General features: G+C 42.8%; 2 protein-coding genes across 3 annotated transcripts; both read left to right on the top strand.

Moving 5' to 3' along the window:
- The first annotated feature begins 1,606 nt into the window (after window positions 1-1,606).
- On the top strand, window positions 1,607-4,481 carry LOC147796752 (sushi domain-containing protein 2-like). Of its 2 annotated transcripts, none has more exons than XM_087146052.1 (3): window positions 1,607-1,764; window positions 2,486-2,952; window positions 3,526-4,481. In XM_087146052.1, the coding sequence occupies exons 2-3, from the start codon at window positions 2,489-2,491 to the stop codon at window positions 3,536-3,538; spliced, it is 477 nt and encodes a 158-aa protein (XP_087002178.1). In that variant the 5' UTR covers window positions 1,607-1,764; window positions 2,486-2,488; the 3' UTR covers window positions 3,539-4,481. The 2 variants fall into 2 exon arrangements, with proteins under 2 accessions (XP_087002178.1, XP_087002179.1); XM_087146053.1 differs by having other exon boundaries at window positions 1,665-1,795.
- A 3,788-nt stretch (window positions 4,482-8,269) lies between these two features.
- Window positions 8,270-11,330, top strand: LOC147796751 (sushi domain-containing protein 2-like). Its single transcript, XM_087145974.1, has 3 exons — window positions 8,270-8,472; window positions 9,183-9,649; window positions 10,223-11,330. Exons 2-3 carry the CDS (start codon window positions 9,369-9,371, stop codon window positions 10,233-10,235), a joined length of 294 nt encoding a protein of 97 aa, XP_087002100.1. The 5' UTR covers window positions 8,270-8,472; window positions 9,183-9,368; the 3' UTR covers window positions 10,236-11,330.
- Window positions 11,331-15,357: the final 4,027 nt, after the last annotated feature.

Below are 15,357 nucleotides of genomic sequence, written 5' to 3'. Positions count from 1 at the left end.
TAGAAGAACTAACGCAGCATCATGCTCAAAATTACTTACTAACATACACGGAAAAAGCTGCCAGATCGAGGCTCTGCATGCCTAATGGCGGTAGCGTACAAAGAGCGAGTAGGTAGCAGGTCTGTTTCTGTCGTTTATTGGTATAGACGTAAGTCCCGCGGCGACTGTATTACACAATACAATCATACTACCGGTAACTGCAGCCTAGAACTTTGCTGAAGAAGTCTCATTATTTTTAATGGCAGGGAAAGTACAGTGGGATCTACTAAACTGTGCGTTTTACTCCACAGTTTTGCGCTGCAAGTCTTGGTTTCTTGGCTCTGTTTCAAGACCCACAATTACACAGAAGCGAGGAAAACAACTCTGAGCCCACCTGGGGGTTTGAGACAGACATGAAAGGCTTGAAAAAAATACAGAATCACGTACACGTGTCTCCCCTCCGTTGGACAAACCACTGAAACACCTGTTGCAGATGAATTGTATGATAATCATGTGGTTTGATAGTAATTTGTCTCGAACTGAGCAGTATAAAGGACGGAAGAGAAACTTAAATCCGTCTGCCATTGAATCGAGGGACCAGACGATATGTTCTTATAACAGTTTATTAGATTGTCATTTTATGTGACCTCTGATCTTAAAGGAATCTGGGAAGCTGAGACTTGCACGCATGCAGCACCGTGGGGTAAAATGTGTGTTCGGTCGATTAACGATTAACAGAACCTTCTGTAATAATAAATGTCACGCTACAAGCATGCCATTAAACACCTCATTACACTGTGTAATATAAACGCCAGACCGGCACCAATGAAGAGGCGCTGTTCTTGAGCCATTTTTTTTTGGGGGGGGGAGTCGGCTGGACAAAATTTGGAGGGGCTAAGGTCCAACACCCCCCCCTGAACCACGCCTGCTGTTTAAATACCTTGAATAAAACAAACATGTGACTAGGATTTGGAGAGGAAACTGAACCAAAGCACTCAACACATATAGTTGGCACTCGTCACAATTATGACAGCTATCGCAAAATTGGCAATATGTGCAGTCAAAACAATCTGTGCAATCAAAACAATAATCGACATTGAAGCAATCTTCACATGAACCAATAAACTTTGAATCGTGGCAGTTTTTGCAATTTTAGCAGTCTAATAAGTTACGGCCCGCTGTCACGTCTTTGCAAAAGTGGAAATTGACGTTTCGTTCAGCCAAAGCTTTTTTAAATTTATTGGTAAAATATGTTTTCTGTTTTCCATGTCTGTTTTTATATTAGTTTCTAAAATATCTTTTTTCATTTTTCCCCGAATCTTCAGTGTTTTCCATTTCTGGTTTGTTACAGATGTCCAAAATAAATCTCATTTTTTTCTCAGAGTTTCATTGCAGAGAGAAGGTAGAAGTCATGAGTTAGGCCGGGCGGTTGGGAAAGAGAGGTCCCTTTTTGTTTGAAAGCGGAGGTTGTTTGTGCAGTAGAAGCACGGGGATTTTCCACTTCACTTACCTTGACCTTTGACCTGCGACGTCTGTACCAACCCCGGCGAAGAGGAAGAAAGAGAGTGGAGAAGGAGCCGGCTCATCCCTACTACTCTTGTAAAATTAAATCACGTTCACATGTCCCTCCCCCCGTGCGCCAGTAAAACACCTGTTGCACACGAATTGCATATTTAAACAGAGGGTTTGTCGTCCGTCAGCTTTGACTTATATAAAAGCTGGCAAAGCTGTCTGATTCTCAGTCAGTGTGTCACTGCTGTGCAAGGACGAAGGACGAAACAACAGGTAAGCCCATACACCTTCGCTATTCCACCAGGTATGCATTGATAGAAATACCAAATGTTCCCTTTCAGGGTTATACATCGTCAGTGGTTAAGTGCTGCCATGTTTTGCGTAAAGGCAATTTTAAAACTATGGGGGCGTCTCTCTTCATCACCAGTGCAAGATGGGCATTATTCCCAGAACGTCTCCAATGTTTGTGAGAATAGATTCTTCTGTCCTCAGCTTTTAACTCTTCTCGATGTCTGTTCAGCACTTCACCTTCTTCACAGGACCAATAAGACTATTTCAGTCAGGTCATATTCAGTGACCAGACTGTTCGCTCGTCTCCCAACGCCTTTTGTAAAATTCGGGCACTCAGAAGGACAGATGCCTGTCACAGAATCTTGTCGAGGAAAATACGTCAAAATTCCTAGGCGCAGAGCAATACCTGCGATCAATCCTAGTCATGTACATTCAGGGCACACGTCGTGTCATATGCACGCGTAAGTTTTGATCATAATGCATTTGTCCTCCCCCCCCCGGTGGGCGATAGGGATAACCGAGCATTGACTGTTCTCACAAGTCGGATGACACTTCCAGAGCTCCGCATAAAGAAGAGCTCTCGACGGATCCCAGTTTCTCCCCCGTGAACTTCGCCCCTGTCGTATGCAGAGCTTGAAAGAAAAGGAAAGGGGCCAACTGATAAAATATTATGAAATAATTTTATTGTTTATTTCATCCACAGAAAATGAAGAATCTGTGGCCGGTGCTTTTCTTGGCCTTTGCCCTTCTGGCCTTGGTTTCTTGCAGGTGCTCTGAATACCTCGATGAGCTACGAGATACACCATCAGGTTTGGGTCCATGCCCTTGCTCTGTGACACAGGCAAGAAGTGATGAGGAATTTGAAGAGTCCGATCCAAACGTGTCTAATATGGCTAAATACCACCCTGGCGCCGATGCCTGCTTCAGGTCTGTCAGTGCTACATCTAGCGGATCAGGCCAACAGTGCTGTTACGATGCCTCTGGGGACCTCATCACTACTCCCCCTGGAGGAGGAACCCCCGACCGTTACAGCCCGCACTATGGCTTGTTTGGCTGGTACAAGCATTTGCGGTATGATGTCTGGCCTTGGGACCATTGCTGCGATGGAAAACTTGATTCAGCTAACTGCACCGTATACTATCGTTACCGCCCGGTATACGGCTGCTCAGGGTGAGTCCTGACACTTGTGAAATACATGTACAAAAGACGTAAAATGTTTCCCGCGGCGTAACCAGCTTTGGGGGAAAGAAAGGCCAAAGCCTATTCACGGTTCCGTTATCCTTGCTTTTATTTCCTGGCATTGTGTTCTTAAGTTTTTGGTTCGTGTTATTTCGATAAATAAATGCACCGATTACTTTCGTTCATACTCACATATGAATTATCTTTTGTGCAAAAATAGATAAATAATATCCATCGGTGAGGGAAAGCAAGTTGCCCCCCTGTCCCCGCTGGATACGCCACTGACCATTTACTCTGAAACATAGAGCAAGGGCACATACTTAAAAATTATCATTTTTAGGGAACGTAACATGGACCGTGTACCCCCCCCCCCTTCATAGACTCCGTATGCATTACATTCCTATTTGGTATTGATTTCATCGGTTAATTAATTAATAAACAGTATTAATTCGGGGCCATCCATTTTACTATTTTCCAGTAATGTACAAGTTATGAAACACCCAACGATTTGTTTCACGAACCATGGCCAAAGTTATAAGAACTGTGTTTGTGTTTCATTTTCAGCTATGTGGGTTAGAGTGGCCCGAGGTTGATGGAGGTTATGTCTCTTAGCTCATTGTCTACAAGATTGGAAGTTCGGAACAACCGTCTTCGTGGGGATCGGCACGGGACAGTCCTCCTCCACTACAATAGGTCTGAAGCTATTGGTCCATTATGACGACTGCGCTGCTGTTGATGCCATCCGTATCCTAGCTGAAGTCTGCTTTCTCCTGCTTCATTTTCTACATGTAACGCGTCTTATTTCACTCTCACTGTTTCAGAGTAATAAAAGCATGTAGGATTTCATCCTTGTGTAAGGAGGTAATTATGAAGTCTATTTTCAAAAGTAGCAGACAAGCTATCCATAATCGTTGTTTTGCAATCAACCTAAATCCTTTAGTACATGAAACTGAAATTCTATTAAATTGCTGTGTGATATATTATGGGACCATTTGGAGTTTGCAGTGACGGACTTCATTATTGACTTTCATAAGTTTTCCTGATGTTACCCTCCGTTTAATTTTATCATAAGTCAATTTAATCTAGATTTAAATCTTGAATACAAGATTCTACTGTCGAATACCATCTCAATTAACACTTGCTTTAATTATTTCATGGGTTACTTAACGAAAGTAATGGCAATGGCCAAACTTTTGCAGCCTCCGTTTTATAACATAATGACGTCATAATGATTAATGATTTCAATGAAATGTCTCGTTAACTGAAAATCGTATTCCAAAGGGCTTTTCAAATTCATACATTGTTAATGATTTGTCTACTAAATTACTGTCAATTACTTATAGAGCTATATTAATATTAAAGTGTTTTGAAGTCCATGTAATGTTTACAATCATGTTCGCAATGCCCCTTGCGTCCGCCGCACTTCCCACGGCCTTTTGATTTAGAACGCTTTGATTTACGCTAATGCCAATGTGAGTTCAGAAGCGGAGTTTATGCATTAAAAGACATGATAGACGTCAGTTTGTCTGTTGTGCAAAAAAAAACTGTTTTCTTTTCTGTATTTGTTTACTGCACGCGTATTCTGTGACACAAGAACACGAAGTCACGTGACTACTCCTTCATAACGACATTAGCCAAATTATCGTCTATTACCCGGTCGGGTTTGGATAAATTCCAAGGGACCCGTTTTGTGGAGGGGTTGAGGAGGAGAAGAGAGGACCGGTCCACTAGGAAGATGAACTAGCTGCAGCCTTTAGCCAGCTCCGATTTGAAAAAAAAAGCAGTGGAAGATGTATGGAACAAATATCACCTAATCAAGACAGCACTGATACGACGTACCCAACTATCTATGTTATGTAGGCCCACCTCTTGAGCAAATAAGATTTCCGAAAAAATGAATTCACACAGCAGCGTATCCAGCTTTGGGTGTGTTGGGGGGGGGAATTCAAAAGCGACTCATGCAGTGTCAGGCTCATTGATTAAGATGGGGGGACAGAAAATTTGTGTTGTTTTTGTAGGGTTTTGGTGGTATTTTGATTATGCCCATTACTTACTTTCTTTCCCATTCACTCATGAAGCGTTATTTTTTTTTTTAAATCTGTTTGAGGAGACTCCCCCACCCCCGTTTTGACGTACCCAACTACCTACTTGTAGGCCCAGTTCTTGCGTAAATAAGATTCCCGAAAAAATGAATTCACACAGCAGCGTATCCAGCTTTGGGTGTGTGTGGGAGGGGGGCAAATTCAAAAGCGACTCATGCAGTTTCAGGCTCATTGGTTATGATGGGGGGGACAACATCAAATGGTGTTGTTTTTGTAGGGTTTGGGTGCTATTTTGATTATGCCCATTACTTACTTCACTCATGAAGCATTGTTTTTAAAAAATCTGTTTGAGGAGACTCCCCCACCCCTGTTTTGAAACGCCACTGAATTCACAGCTGAGAGACAAGGTAATCGATTCTTGCATTTCAAACAACCACTACCAGAGGCTGGGGACTTGTGAGAGTCGTGGCTTCCACTGTGAGGTTTGTTGCTAAAAAAAAAAAAAATCCAATCGGTATAGGTCATAGGGCAGGGCGGCCTTAGTGCATGGTTTTACTGTACTATTTTAGGTAAGACCTATGTTCTGAGGCAAGACCAATGAAAAAATATAGCGTGGCTATCCGCCCTGAGCAAAAGTGCCCCTCATCTGTTGAAAAGCTAGAGCCGCGTTGGTCGGGAGTGTTTATTTTATTGCTGGCGATGCAATCGTGACACGTGCATTTCCTACTCGTTCGTAACCAACCGAAGTTCAGTCCCGACCATGTACCAAAGGAACTTCCGTAGCCAGAAAATAACGCCCTCTACTGATCCTATGGTGTACTATTTACTACAAACATTTCTCTCTCTCTGTCTGGCCTCCCTCCTGGCGACGCAACTACTCAACGCGATGGCACGACGGCTCCCATGCGTCGTGCCGTTGGGTCGAACCGTCGCCTTCTTGCCATTACTTTTGTACACACACGACTCGTCGCGTCGTGCCGTCGCCCGTCGCGTCGTGCTACTTTATGTCCTTTCCATGTTGCATTTTTTGCCGCCTAAACCTCGCCCCTTCCGTCACCCGTCGCGTCGTACCGTCGTGCGTCGCGTCGTACGTCGTGTCGTGCATCGAATCGCCTATTACGTCGCCTGAAGCATGACGTGACGCACGACACGACGCACGACACAACGCGTCGTGTGCTGTCGCCCTTTGTTTCTTGTTGTTTATAGAGGGCGCCTTTACTGTTTTCTTTCATTTCCGCCCCCGGTACTTGGATAGTAGAGTACAGTCCACTAATTCAAGCCCCACTGAAAATAGTGTAAAATCTACAAAAATAAAATTATTGTCTGGCCCCTAATCTTTTGATTTCCTTTCAATTTATCGTGGGCTAACCAATTACATTTTTAATAATTCCCACAAAACAAAATTACCTCCGAAAAGTGACTTTTCCAAAGTCTGATTGCAGCGATTTTCAAGTGGCAACCCTCAACCTTCTTGGGCACTTGGGACTATTTTTCAGTTGTAGTTTTTAGCCACTCTACTCACATAGGATAGCTCAAAGATCCAGGCAGTTGATCTTGGCAACGATTTACACAATCTCACCAATTCAGTGGCCCAAAAATCTCCCTTTTTTCAGAAAAATGATGGGCTGCTACTTTTAATGCTAATGAGCTGACCAGAAATTCTCACTTGAATAGTGGATTGCATGCACCCAGTACACGTATATGCTCTTTGTACACTGCCGCCATGGGCATGCAGAGCCTTGAACTGACAGCTTTTGAAATATTGTCCAATTGTAGAGTATATAGATGGTAGAAGAACTAACGCAGCATCATGCCCAAAATTACTTACTAACATACATGGAAAAAGCTGCCAGATCGAGGCTCTGTATGCCTAATGGCGGTAGCGTACAAAGAGCGAATAGGAAGCCGGTCTGTTCAACAGAAAGTTTCTGTCGCTTATTGGTATATATGTAAGTCCCGATTGTATTACACAATACAATCATACTACCGGTAACTGCATGTAGCCTAGAACTTTGCTAAAGAAGTCTAATTAATGGCAGGGAAAGTACAGTGGGACTTACTAAACTGTGCGTTTTACTCCACAGTTCCTGCGCCATGAATTTGCGCTGCCAGTCTCGGTTTCAAGACCCGCAATTACACAGAAGTCAGGAAAACAACTCTGAGCCCACCTGGGGGTTGAGACATACATAAAAGGCTTGAAAAAAAAATTACAGAATCACGTACACATGTCTCCCCTCCGTTGGACAAACCACTGAAACACCTGTTGCAGATGAATTGTATGATAATCATGTGGTTTGATAGTAATTTGTCTCGAACTGAGCAGTATAAAGGACGGAAGAGAAACTTAAATCCGTCTGTCATTGAATCGAGGGACCAGACGATATGTTCTTATAACAGTTTATTAGATTGTCATTTTACGTGACCTCTGATCTTAAAGGAATCTGGGAAGCTGAGACTTGCACGCATGCAGCACCGTGGGGTAAAATGTGTGTTCGGTCGATTAACGATCAACAGAACCTTCTGTAATAATAAATGTCAGGCTACAAGCATACCATTTAACACCCCATTACACTGTGTAATATAAACGCCGGACCTGCACCAATGAACAGGCGCTGTTCTTGAGCCATTTTTTTGGGGGGGGGAGTCGGCAGGGGCTAAAGTCCAACCCCCCCGAACCACGCCTGCTGTTTAAATACCTTGACTAAAACATACATGTGACTAGGATTTGGAGAGGAAACTGAACCAAAGCACTCAACACATAGTTGGCACTCGTCACAAGGCAGCTATCGCAAAATTGGCAATATGTGCAGTCAAAACAATCTATGCAATCAAAACAATAATCGACATTGAAGCAATCTTCACATGAACCAATAAACTTTGAATCGCGGCAGTTTTTGCAATTTTAGCAGTCTAATAAGCTACGGCCCGCTGTCACGTCTTTGCAAAAGTGGAAATTGACGTTTCGTTCAGCCAAAGCTTTTTTAAATTTATTGGTAAAATATGTTTTCTGTTTTCCATTTCTGTTTTTTTTTACAGATCTCCAAAAGAAATCTCATTTTTTCTCAGAGTTTCATTGCAGAGAGAAGGTAGAAGTCATGAGTTAGGCCGGGCGGTTGGGAAAGAGAGGTCCCTTTTTGTTTGAAAGCGGAGGTTGTTTGTGCAGTAGAAGCACGGGGATTTTCCACTTCACTTACCCTGACCTTTGACCTGGGACGTCTGTACCAACCCCGGCGAAGAGGAGGAAAGAGAGTGGAGAAGGAGCCGGCTAATCCCTACTACTCTTGTAAAATTAAATCACGTTCACATGTCCCTCCCCCCGTGCGCCAGTGAAACACCTGTTGCACACGAGTTGCATATTTAAACAGAGGGTTTGTCGTCCGTCAGCTTTGACTTATATAAAAGCTGGCAAAGCTGTCTGATTCTCAGTCACTCTGTCACTGCTGTGTAAGGACGAAGGACGAAACAAAAGGTAAGCCCATACATCTCGCTATTCCACCAGGTATGCAGTGATAGAAATACTGAATATTCCCTTTCAGGGTTATACATCATAAGTGGTTAAGTGCTGCCATGTTTTGCGTAAAGGCAATTTTAAAACTATGAGGGCGTCTCTTTTCATTACCAGTGCAAGATGTACATTATTCCCAAGATGTCTCCAATGTTTGTGAGAATAGATTCTTCTGTCCTCAGCTTTTAACTCTTCTCGATGTCTGTTCAGCACTTCACCTTCTTCACAGGACCAATAAGACTATTTCAGTCAGGTCATATTCAGTGACCAGACTGTTCGCTCGTCTCCCAACGCCTTTTGTAAAATTCGGGCACTCAGAAGGACAGATGCCTGTCACAGAATCCTGTCGAGGAAAATACGTCAAAATTCCTAAGCGCAGAGCAATACCTGCGGTCAGTCCTAGTCATGTACATTCAGGGCACACGTCGTGTCATATGCACGCGTAAGTTTTGATCATAATGCATTTGTCCTTCCCCCGGTGGGCGATAGGGATAACCGAGCACTGTTCTCACAAGTCAGATGACACTTCCAGAGCTCCGTATAAAGAAGAGCTCTCGACGGATCCCAGTTTCTCCCCCGTGAACTTCGCCCCTGTCGTATGCAGAGTTTGAAAGAAAAAGGGGGCCAACTGATAAAATATTATGAAATAATTTTATTGTTTATTTCATCCACAGAAAATGAAGAATCTGTGGCCGGTGGCTTTCTAGGCCTTTGCCCTTCTGGCCTTGGTTTCTTGCAAATGCTCTGATTACCTCGATAAGCTACGAGATACACCATCAGGTTTGGGTCCATGCCCTTGCTCTGTGAGACAGGCAAGAAGTGATGAGGAATTTGAAGAGTCCGATCCAAACGTGTCTAATATGGCTAAATACCACCCTGGCGCCGATGCCTGCTTCAGGTCTGTCAGTGCTACATCTAGCGGATCAGGCCAACAGTGCTGTTACGATGCCTTTGGGGACCTCATCACTACTCCCCCTGGAGGAGGAACCCCCGACCGTTACAGCCCGCACTATGGCTGGTTTGGCTGGTACAAGCATTTGCGATATGATGTCTGGCCTTGGGACCATTGCTGCGATGGAAAACTTGATTCAGCTAACTGCAGCACATGCTATCGTTACCGCCCGGTACATGGCTGCTCAGGGTGAGCCCTGACACTTGTGAAATACATGTACAAAAGACGTAAAATGTTTCCCGCGGCGTAACCAGCTTTGGGGGAAAGAAAGGCCAAAGCCTATTCACGGTTCCGTTATCCTTGCTTTTATTTCCTGGCATTGTGTTCTTAAGTTTTTGGTCCTGTTATTTCGATAAATAAATGCACCGATTACTTTTGTTCATGCTCACCTATGAATTATCCTTTGTGCAAAAATAGATAAATCAAATAATATCCATCGGTGGGGGAAAGCAAGTTGCCACCCTGTCCCCGCTGGATACGCCACTGACCATTTACTCTAACATAGAGCAAGGACACATACTTAAAATTGTAATTTTTAGGGAACGTAACATGGACCGTGTACCCCCCCCCCTTCATAGACTCCGTATGCATTACATTTCTATTTGGTATTGATTTCATCGGTTAATTAATTAATAAACAGTATTAATTCGGGGCCATCCATTTTACTATTTTCCAGTAATGTACAAGTTATGAAACACCCAACGATTTGTTTCACGAACCATGGCCAAAGTTATAAGAACTGTGTTTATGTTTCATTTTCAGCTATGTGGGTTAGAGTGGCCCGAGGTTTGATGGAGGTTATGTCTTTAAGACCATTGTCTAGAAGATTGGAAGTTTGGAACAACCGTCTTCGTGGGGATCGGCACGGGACAGTCCTCCACGACAATATGCCTGAGGCTATTGGTCCACTATGACGACTGCGCTGCTGTTGATGCCATCCGTATCCTAGCCGAAGTCTGCTTTCTCCTGCTTTATTTTCTACATGTAACGCGTCTTATTTCACTCTCACTGTTTCAGAGTAATAAAAGCATGTAGGATTTTATCCTTGTGTAAGGAGGTAATTATGAAGTCTATTTTCAAAAGTAGCAGACAAGCTATCCATAATCGTTGTTTGGAATCAACCTAAATCCTTTAGTATATGAAACTGAAATTCTGTTAAATTGCTGTGTGATATATATAATGGGACCATTTGGAGTTTGCAGTGAGGGACTTCATTATTGACTTTAATAAATTTTCCTGATATTACCCTCCGTTTAATTTTATCATACGTCAATTTAATCTAGATTTAAATCTTGAATACAAGATTTTACTGTCAAATAACATCTCAGTTAGGCCTAACACTTGCTTTAATCATTTCATGGGTTACTTAACGAAAGAAATGACAATGGCCAAACTTTTGCAGCCTCCGTTTTTATAGCGTAATGACGTCATAATGATTAATGATTTAAATGAAATGTCTCGGTAACTGAAAATCGTATTCAAAAGGGCTTTTCAAATTCATGCAATTGTTAATGATTTGTCTACTAAATTACTGTCAATTACTCATTGAGCTATACTAATTCTAAAGTGTTTTGAAGTCCTTAAAAGATCCATGTAATGTTAACAATCATGTTCGAAATGCCCCTTGCGTCCACCGTGCTTTCCACGGCCTTTTGATTTAGAATGCTTTGATTTGTGCTAATGCTAATTATCTCTTGTGAGGAAGAAAACTGCATCTCAGCCAAAACAATCCAGTGTAACCATTGTTCGAGCATCAGACGCTACTGCAAAGATGCTTTTATCGTGTTCATTGTTCGTTTTGTGTGAGTGTTTTAGTTTGCTGTGAGTTCAGAAGCGGAGTTCATGCATTAAAAGACATGATAGACATCAATTTATTATGTTTTGCAAAACAAACTGTTTTCTTTTCTGTATTTATTTACGGCACACATAGGCCTATTCTGCTACACAAGAACACGAAGCCACGTGATTACTCCTTCATAACGACATTAGCCAAATTATCGTCTATTACCCGGTCGGGTTTGGATAAATTCCAAGGGACCCATTTTGTGTAGGGGTTGAGGAGGAGAAGAGAGGACCGGTCCACTAGGAAGATGAACTAACTGCAGCCTTTAGCCAGCTCCGATTTGAAAAAAAAAGCAGTGGAAGATGTATGGAACAAATATCACCTAATCAAGACAGCACTGATACGACGTACCCAACTACCTACTTGTAGGCCCAGTTCTTGCGTAAATAAGATTCCCGAAAAAATGAATTCACACAGCAGCGTATCCAGCTTTGGGTGTGTGTGGGAGGGGGGCAAATTCAAAAGCGACTCATGCAGTTTCAGGCTCATTGGTTATGATGGGGGGGACAACATCAAATGGTGTTGTTTTTGTAGGGTTTTGGTGCTATTTTGATTATGTCCATTACTTACTTCACCCATGAAGCATTATTTTTTTAAAATCTGTTTGAGGAGACTCCCCCACCCCTGTTTTGATACGCCACTGAATTCACAGCTGAGAGACAAGGTAATAAACTCTAGCATTTCAAACAACCATCACCAGAGGCTGCAGACTTGTGAGAGTCGTGGCTTCCACTGTGAGGTTTGTTGTTCACTAAAAATAAAAAAATTCAATCAGTATAGGTCATAGGGCAGGGCGGCCCTTGTGCATGGTTTTACTGTACTATTTTAGGTAGGACTTATGTTCTAGCGCAAGGCCAATAAAAAAATATAGCGTGGCTATCCGCCCTGAGCAAAAGTGCCCCTCATCTGTTGAAAAGCTAGAGCCACGTTCGTCGGGAGTGTTTATTTTGTTGCCAGCGATGCAACCGTGACACGTGCATTTCCTACTCGTTCGTAACTCACCGAAGTTCAGTCCCAACCAAAGGAACCTCCGTAGGGAAAAAAACGCCCTCTATTGATCATATGGTGTACTATTTACCGTAAACATTTCTCTCACTCTCTTGCCTCCATCCAGGCGACGCAACCAGACGACGCGACGGCATGACGGCTCCCTTGCGTCGTGTGTCGCGTCGTGCCGTCGCCCGTCGCCCGTCGCGTCTTGCTGCCTTAGGTCCTTTCCATGTTGCATTTATTGACACCTAAACGTTGCCCCTTCCCTTGCCCGTCGCGTCGTACCGTCGTGCGTCGCGTCGTACGTTGTGTAGTGCATCGCGTCGCCTGTTACGTCGACTGAAGCACGATGCAACGCACGACATGACGCACGACGAGACCGTCGTCGTTTGTCGTGTCGCCCTTTGCTTCTTGGTGTTCATAGAGGGCGCCTTTACTGTTTTTTTTTTTTCATTTTCGCCCCCGTACTTGCATAGTACGGTACAGTCCACTAATTTAAGATCCATTGAAAAGAGTGTAAAATCGGCACTGTTCGGGGCCCAATAACAAGGATACCAACTTCCTTGAGATTGCTGAAACACAAATGAAATTAATGTCTGGTCCCTAATCTTTCGATTTCCTTTCAATTTTTTTAAATTTGTGGGTTACCCAATTACATTTTTAATTATTCCCACTAAACAAAATCAGCCCTCGAAAAGTAATTTTCCCGAAGTCTGATTGCAGTAATTTTTCAAGTGGCAACCCTCAACCTTCTTGGGCACTGAGGACCATTTTTCAGCTGTAGTTTTTAGCCATTCTGCTCTCATAGGATAGCTCAAGGACCTAGGCAGTTTATCCTGGCAACGATTTACACATTTTCACCATTTCAGGGGCCAAACAATCCCTTTTTTTCAGAAAAATGCTGGGCTGCTACTTTTAATGCTAACAATCCCCCTTTTTTTCAGAAAAATGCTGGGCTGCTACTTTTAATGCTAATGAGCTGACCAGAAATTGTCACTTAAATAGTGGATTGCATTCACCTAGTACATGGTATTCGCTCTTTGTACAGTGCCGCCATGGGCATGCAGAGCCTTGAACTGACAGCTGTTGAAATATCGTATAGTATCAAATCGTATAGTATTGATGGTAGAAGAACTAACAACATCATGCCCAAAATTACTCACCAACATACACGAAAAAAGCTGCCAGATCGAGGCTCTGCATGCCTATGGCGGTAGCGTACAATTAGAGCGAAGAGGTAGCAGGTCTTGTTTCTGTTATTGTTCTTTTTCAAGGTTACTTTCTAACTTTGTGTTTTCATTAAGAGTGAGTTGTTGAAGAAAAGGTTTGTTTGTTTTTCTAATCAAATGTAATTAGAAAGAGCGTCACTACCAACTATCAGCCTTGTCTCCAGGAAATAAATAACATGAGCCACAACGTTGTTTTAACTTTTCCTGCTCTAGTTTTTATCTTCCTAATACTTATGTAATAGAATTGATTTTGTTTCCCTACTTTTGGAAATCCTAACTCCCCCAGAATTAGGTCATACAATTTGTGTGGGTTGCTTGACAGTGTGTGTGGGCAGTTGGTAGCAGAACTTGCAACAAGAGTCCTTGAGAAGTAGCTGATAATTTCCCTAGCCAGTGACCTTCCACTTCACTTGGGTACTGGACTTAATTAACAGAACTGTTCTGTTGTCTCTCTGTGATTTCTCCCTCTATCGAACCTGCCATACTTGCAAATTCGTCCCTGTCCTGCTCTAGGCAAAAACATTACCAGTGCAAGCCTATTGAACCACACATGCATACGTTGCTGGACAGTGGGTGGCTTGGACCAGAGCCACATGAATTCCGTTCCGAAACCTGATTTAGTCAAGGGGAAGGAAAGACTGTGTACTTGAACCCTAAACATCATATAGGCCTAGCCCACACATCTTCGCCATCCATTCGAGCTCTGTTTACTGCAAGCCTTTCTACTGCAAACTCTACAGCTACTTGCCAAGTCAAGACAAGCCAAGTCGTCCCCAACTTCAATAGATCGTCTTCTAGCGACGCCCTTTATCTATTTTCATTGCTATTTCACAAGGTTTTTCTGTTTTTTTCTCATTATCAAAAAGATGCTTTCTCTAACGTGAGGGTATTTGTATTTTCGTACACCGTGCGAAAACTGTTCACTATAATAACCGGAAACGAATTAATTCTCACTGGTTAGCTGATAATAAAAGGCGTAAACTAGTAAACAAATAAATAATGTAAGCAGGTGTCATGATCCTCCTATTATGTCCGCTACAATGTTTCAAAACCTGTTCTAAGATACAATAAATCACTCATTATAACGTGCTTGCTAATGTAAGATGTGGGTCAGAGGAGAAATTATACATGTGTGCGGCCAAACAGAGTTGAAAAAAAGACATGGCCACAATGATAATAGCATCTGTATAATGTTTTATCTAGAAACATCGACTAACATCATTGAAAGTGTGGTGCTGATGAAGGTAACGAGGTTGACTGACCTGAAGGAAGACTAAAACGGAATATTCTGAGGGTATTATAGAGCAGGCTCGGTTGTAACATCTTAAACCCGTGGTCAAACTTGCGGTCATACGGTTGTAGACAATTTGTCTGAGGAATTGGGAGTACTACTTAGAAATTACCGGGATGGACCATGGGGAACCGGTATCTATAAGATTACAAATCTACCACAAATGGGAACTGCATCGACGGTATTAAAAAGAAATCATTGGCTGGGTTTAAAGAGTGACGAATTCTGGGCTTCCGCATATATATGAGGGCAGTTGCTACATATGCCGATTTTCTTTTTGCTGTTTTTTCTTTTTCTTAATAAAACATGACAGAAATTATTCGTAATCGAGGAATGGATGAGATAAAAACAAGAACAAATCAACACTAAAGAGTAAATCACATGTACTTTGCAACCACGGGGACAGAAATGAAAGAAAACAGTAAAAGCGCCCTCAATAAACACCATGAAGCAAAGGGCGACAGCACACGACGCGTCGCGTCGTGTGTCGTGTCGTGCGTCGCGTCGTGCTTCAGGCGACGTAATAGGCGACGCGATGCACGAC

Source organism: Acanthaster planci, linkage group LG14, assembly GCF_054643075.1.
Source record: "Acanthaster planci isolate LZ-2023a linkage group LG14, COTS_SCS, whole genome shotgun sequence".
NCBI lineage: Eukaryota > Metazoa > Echinodermata > Asteroidea > Valvatida > Acanthasteridae > Acanthaster > Acanthaster planci.
Note: the sequence above shows the minus strand (reverse complement) of the source record. Positions and strands in the feature narration are given on the sequence as shown.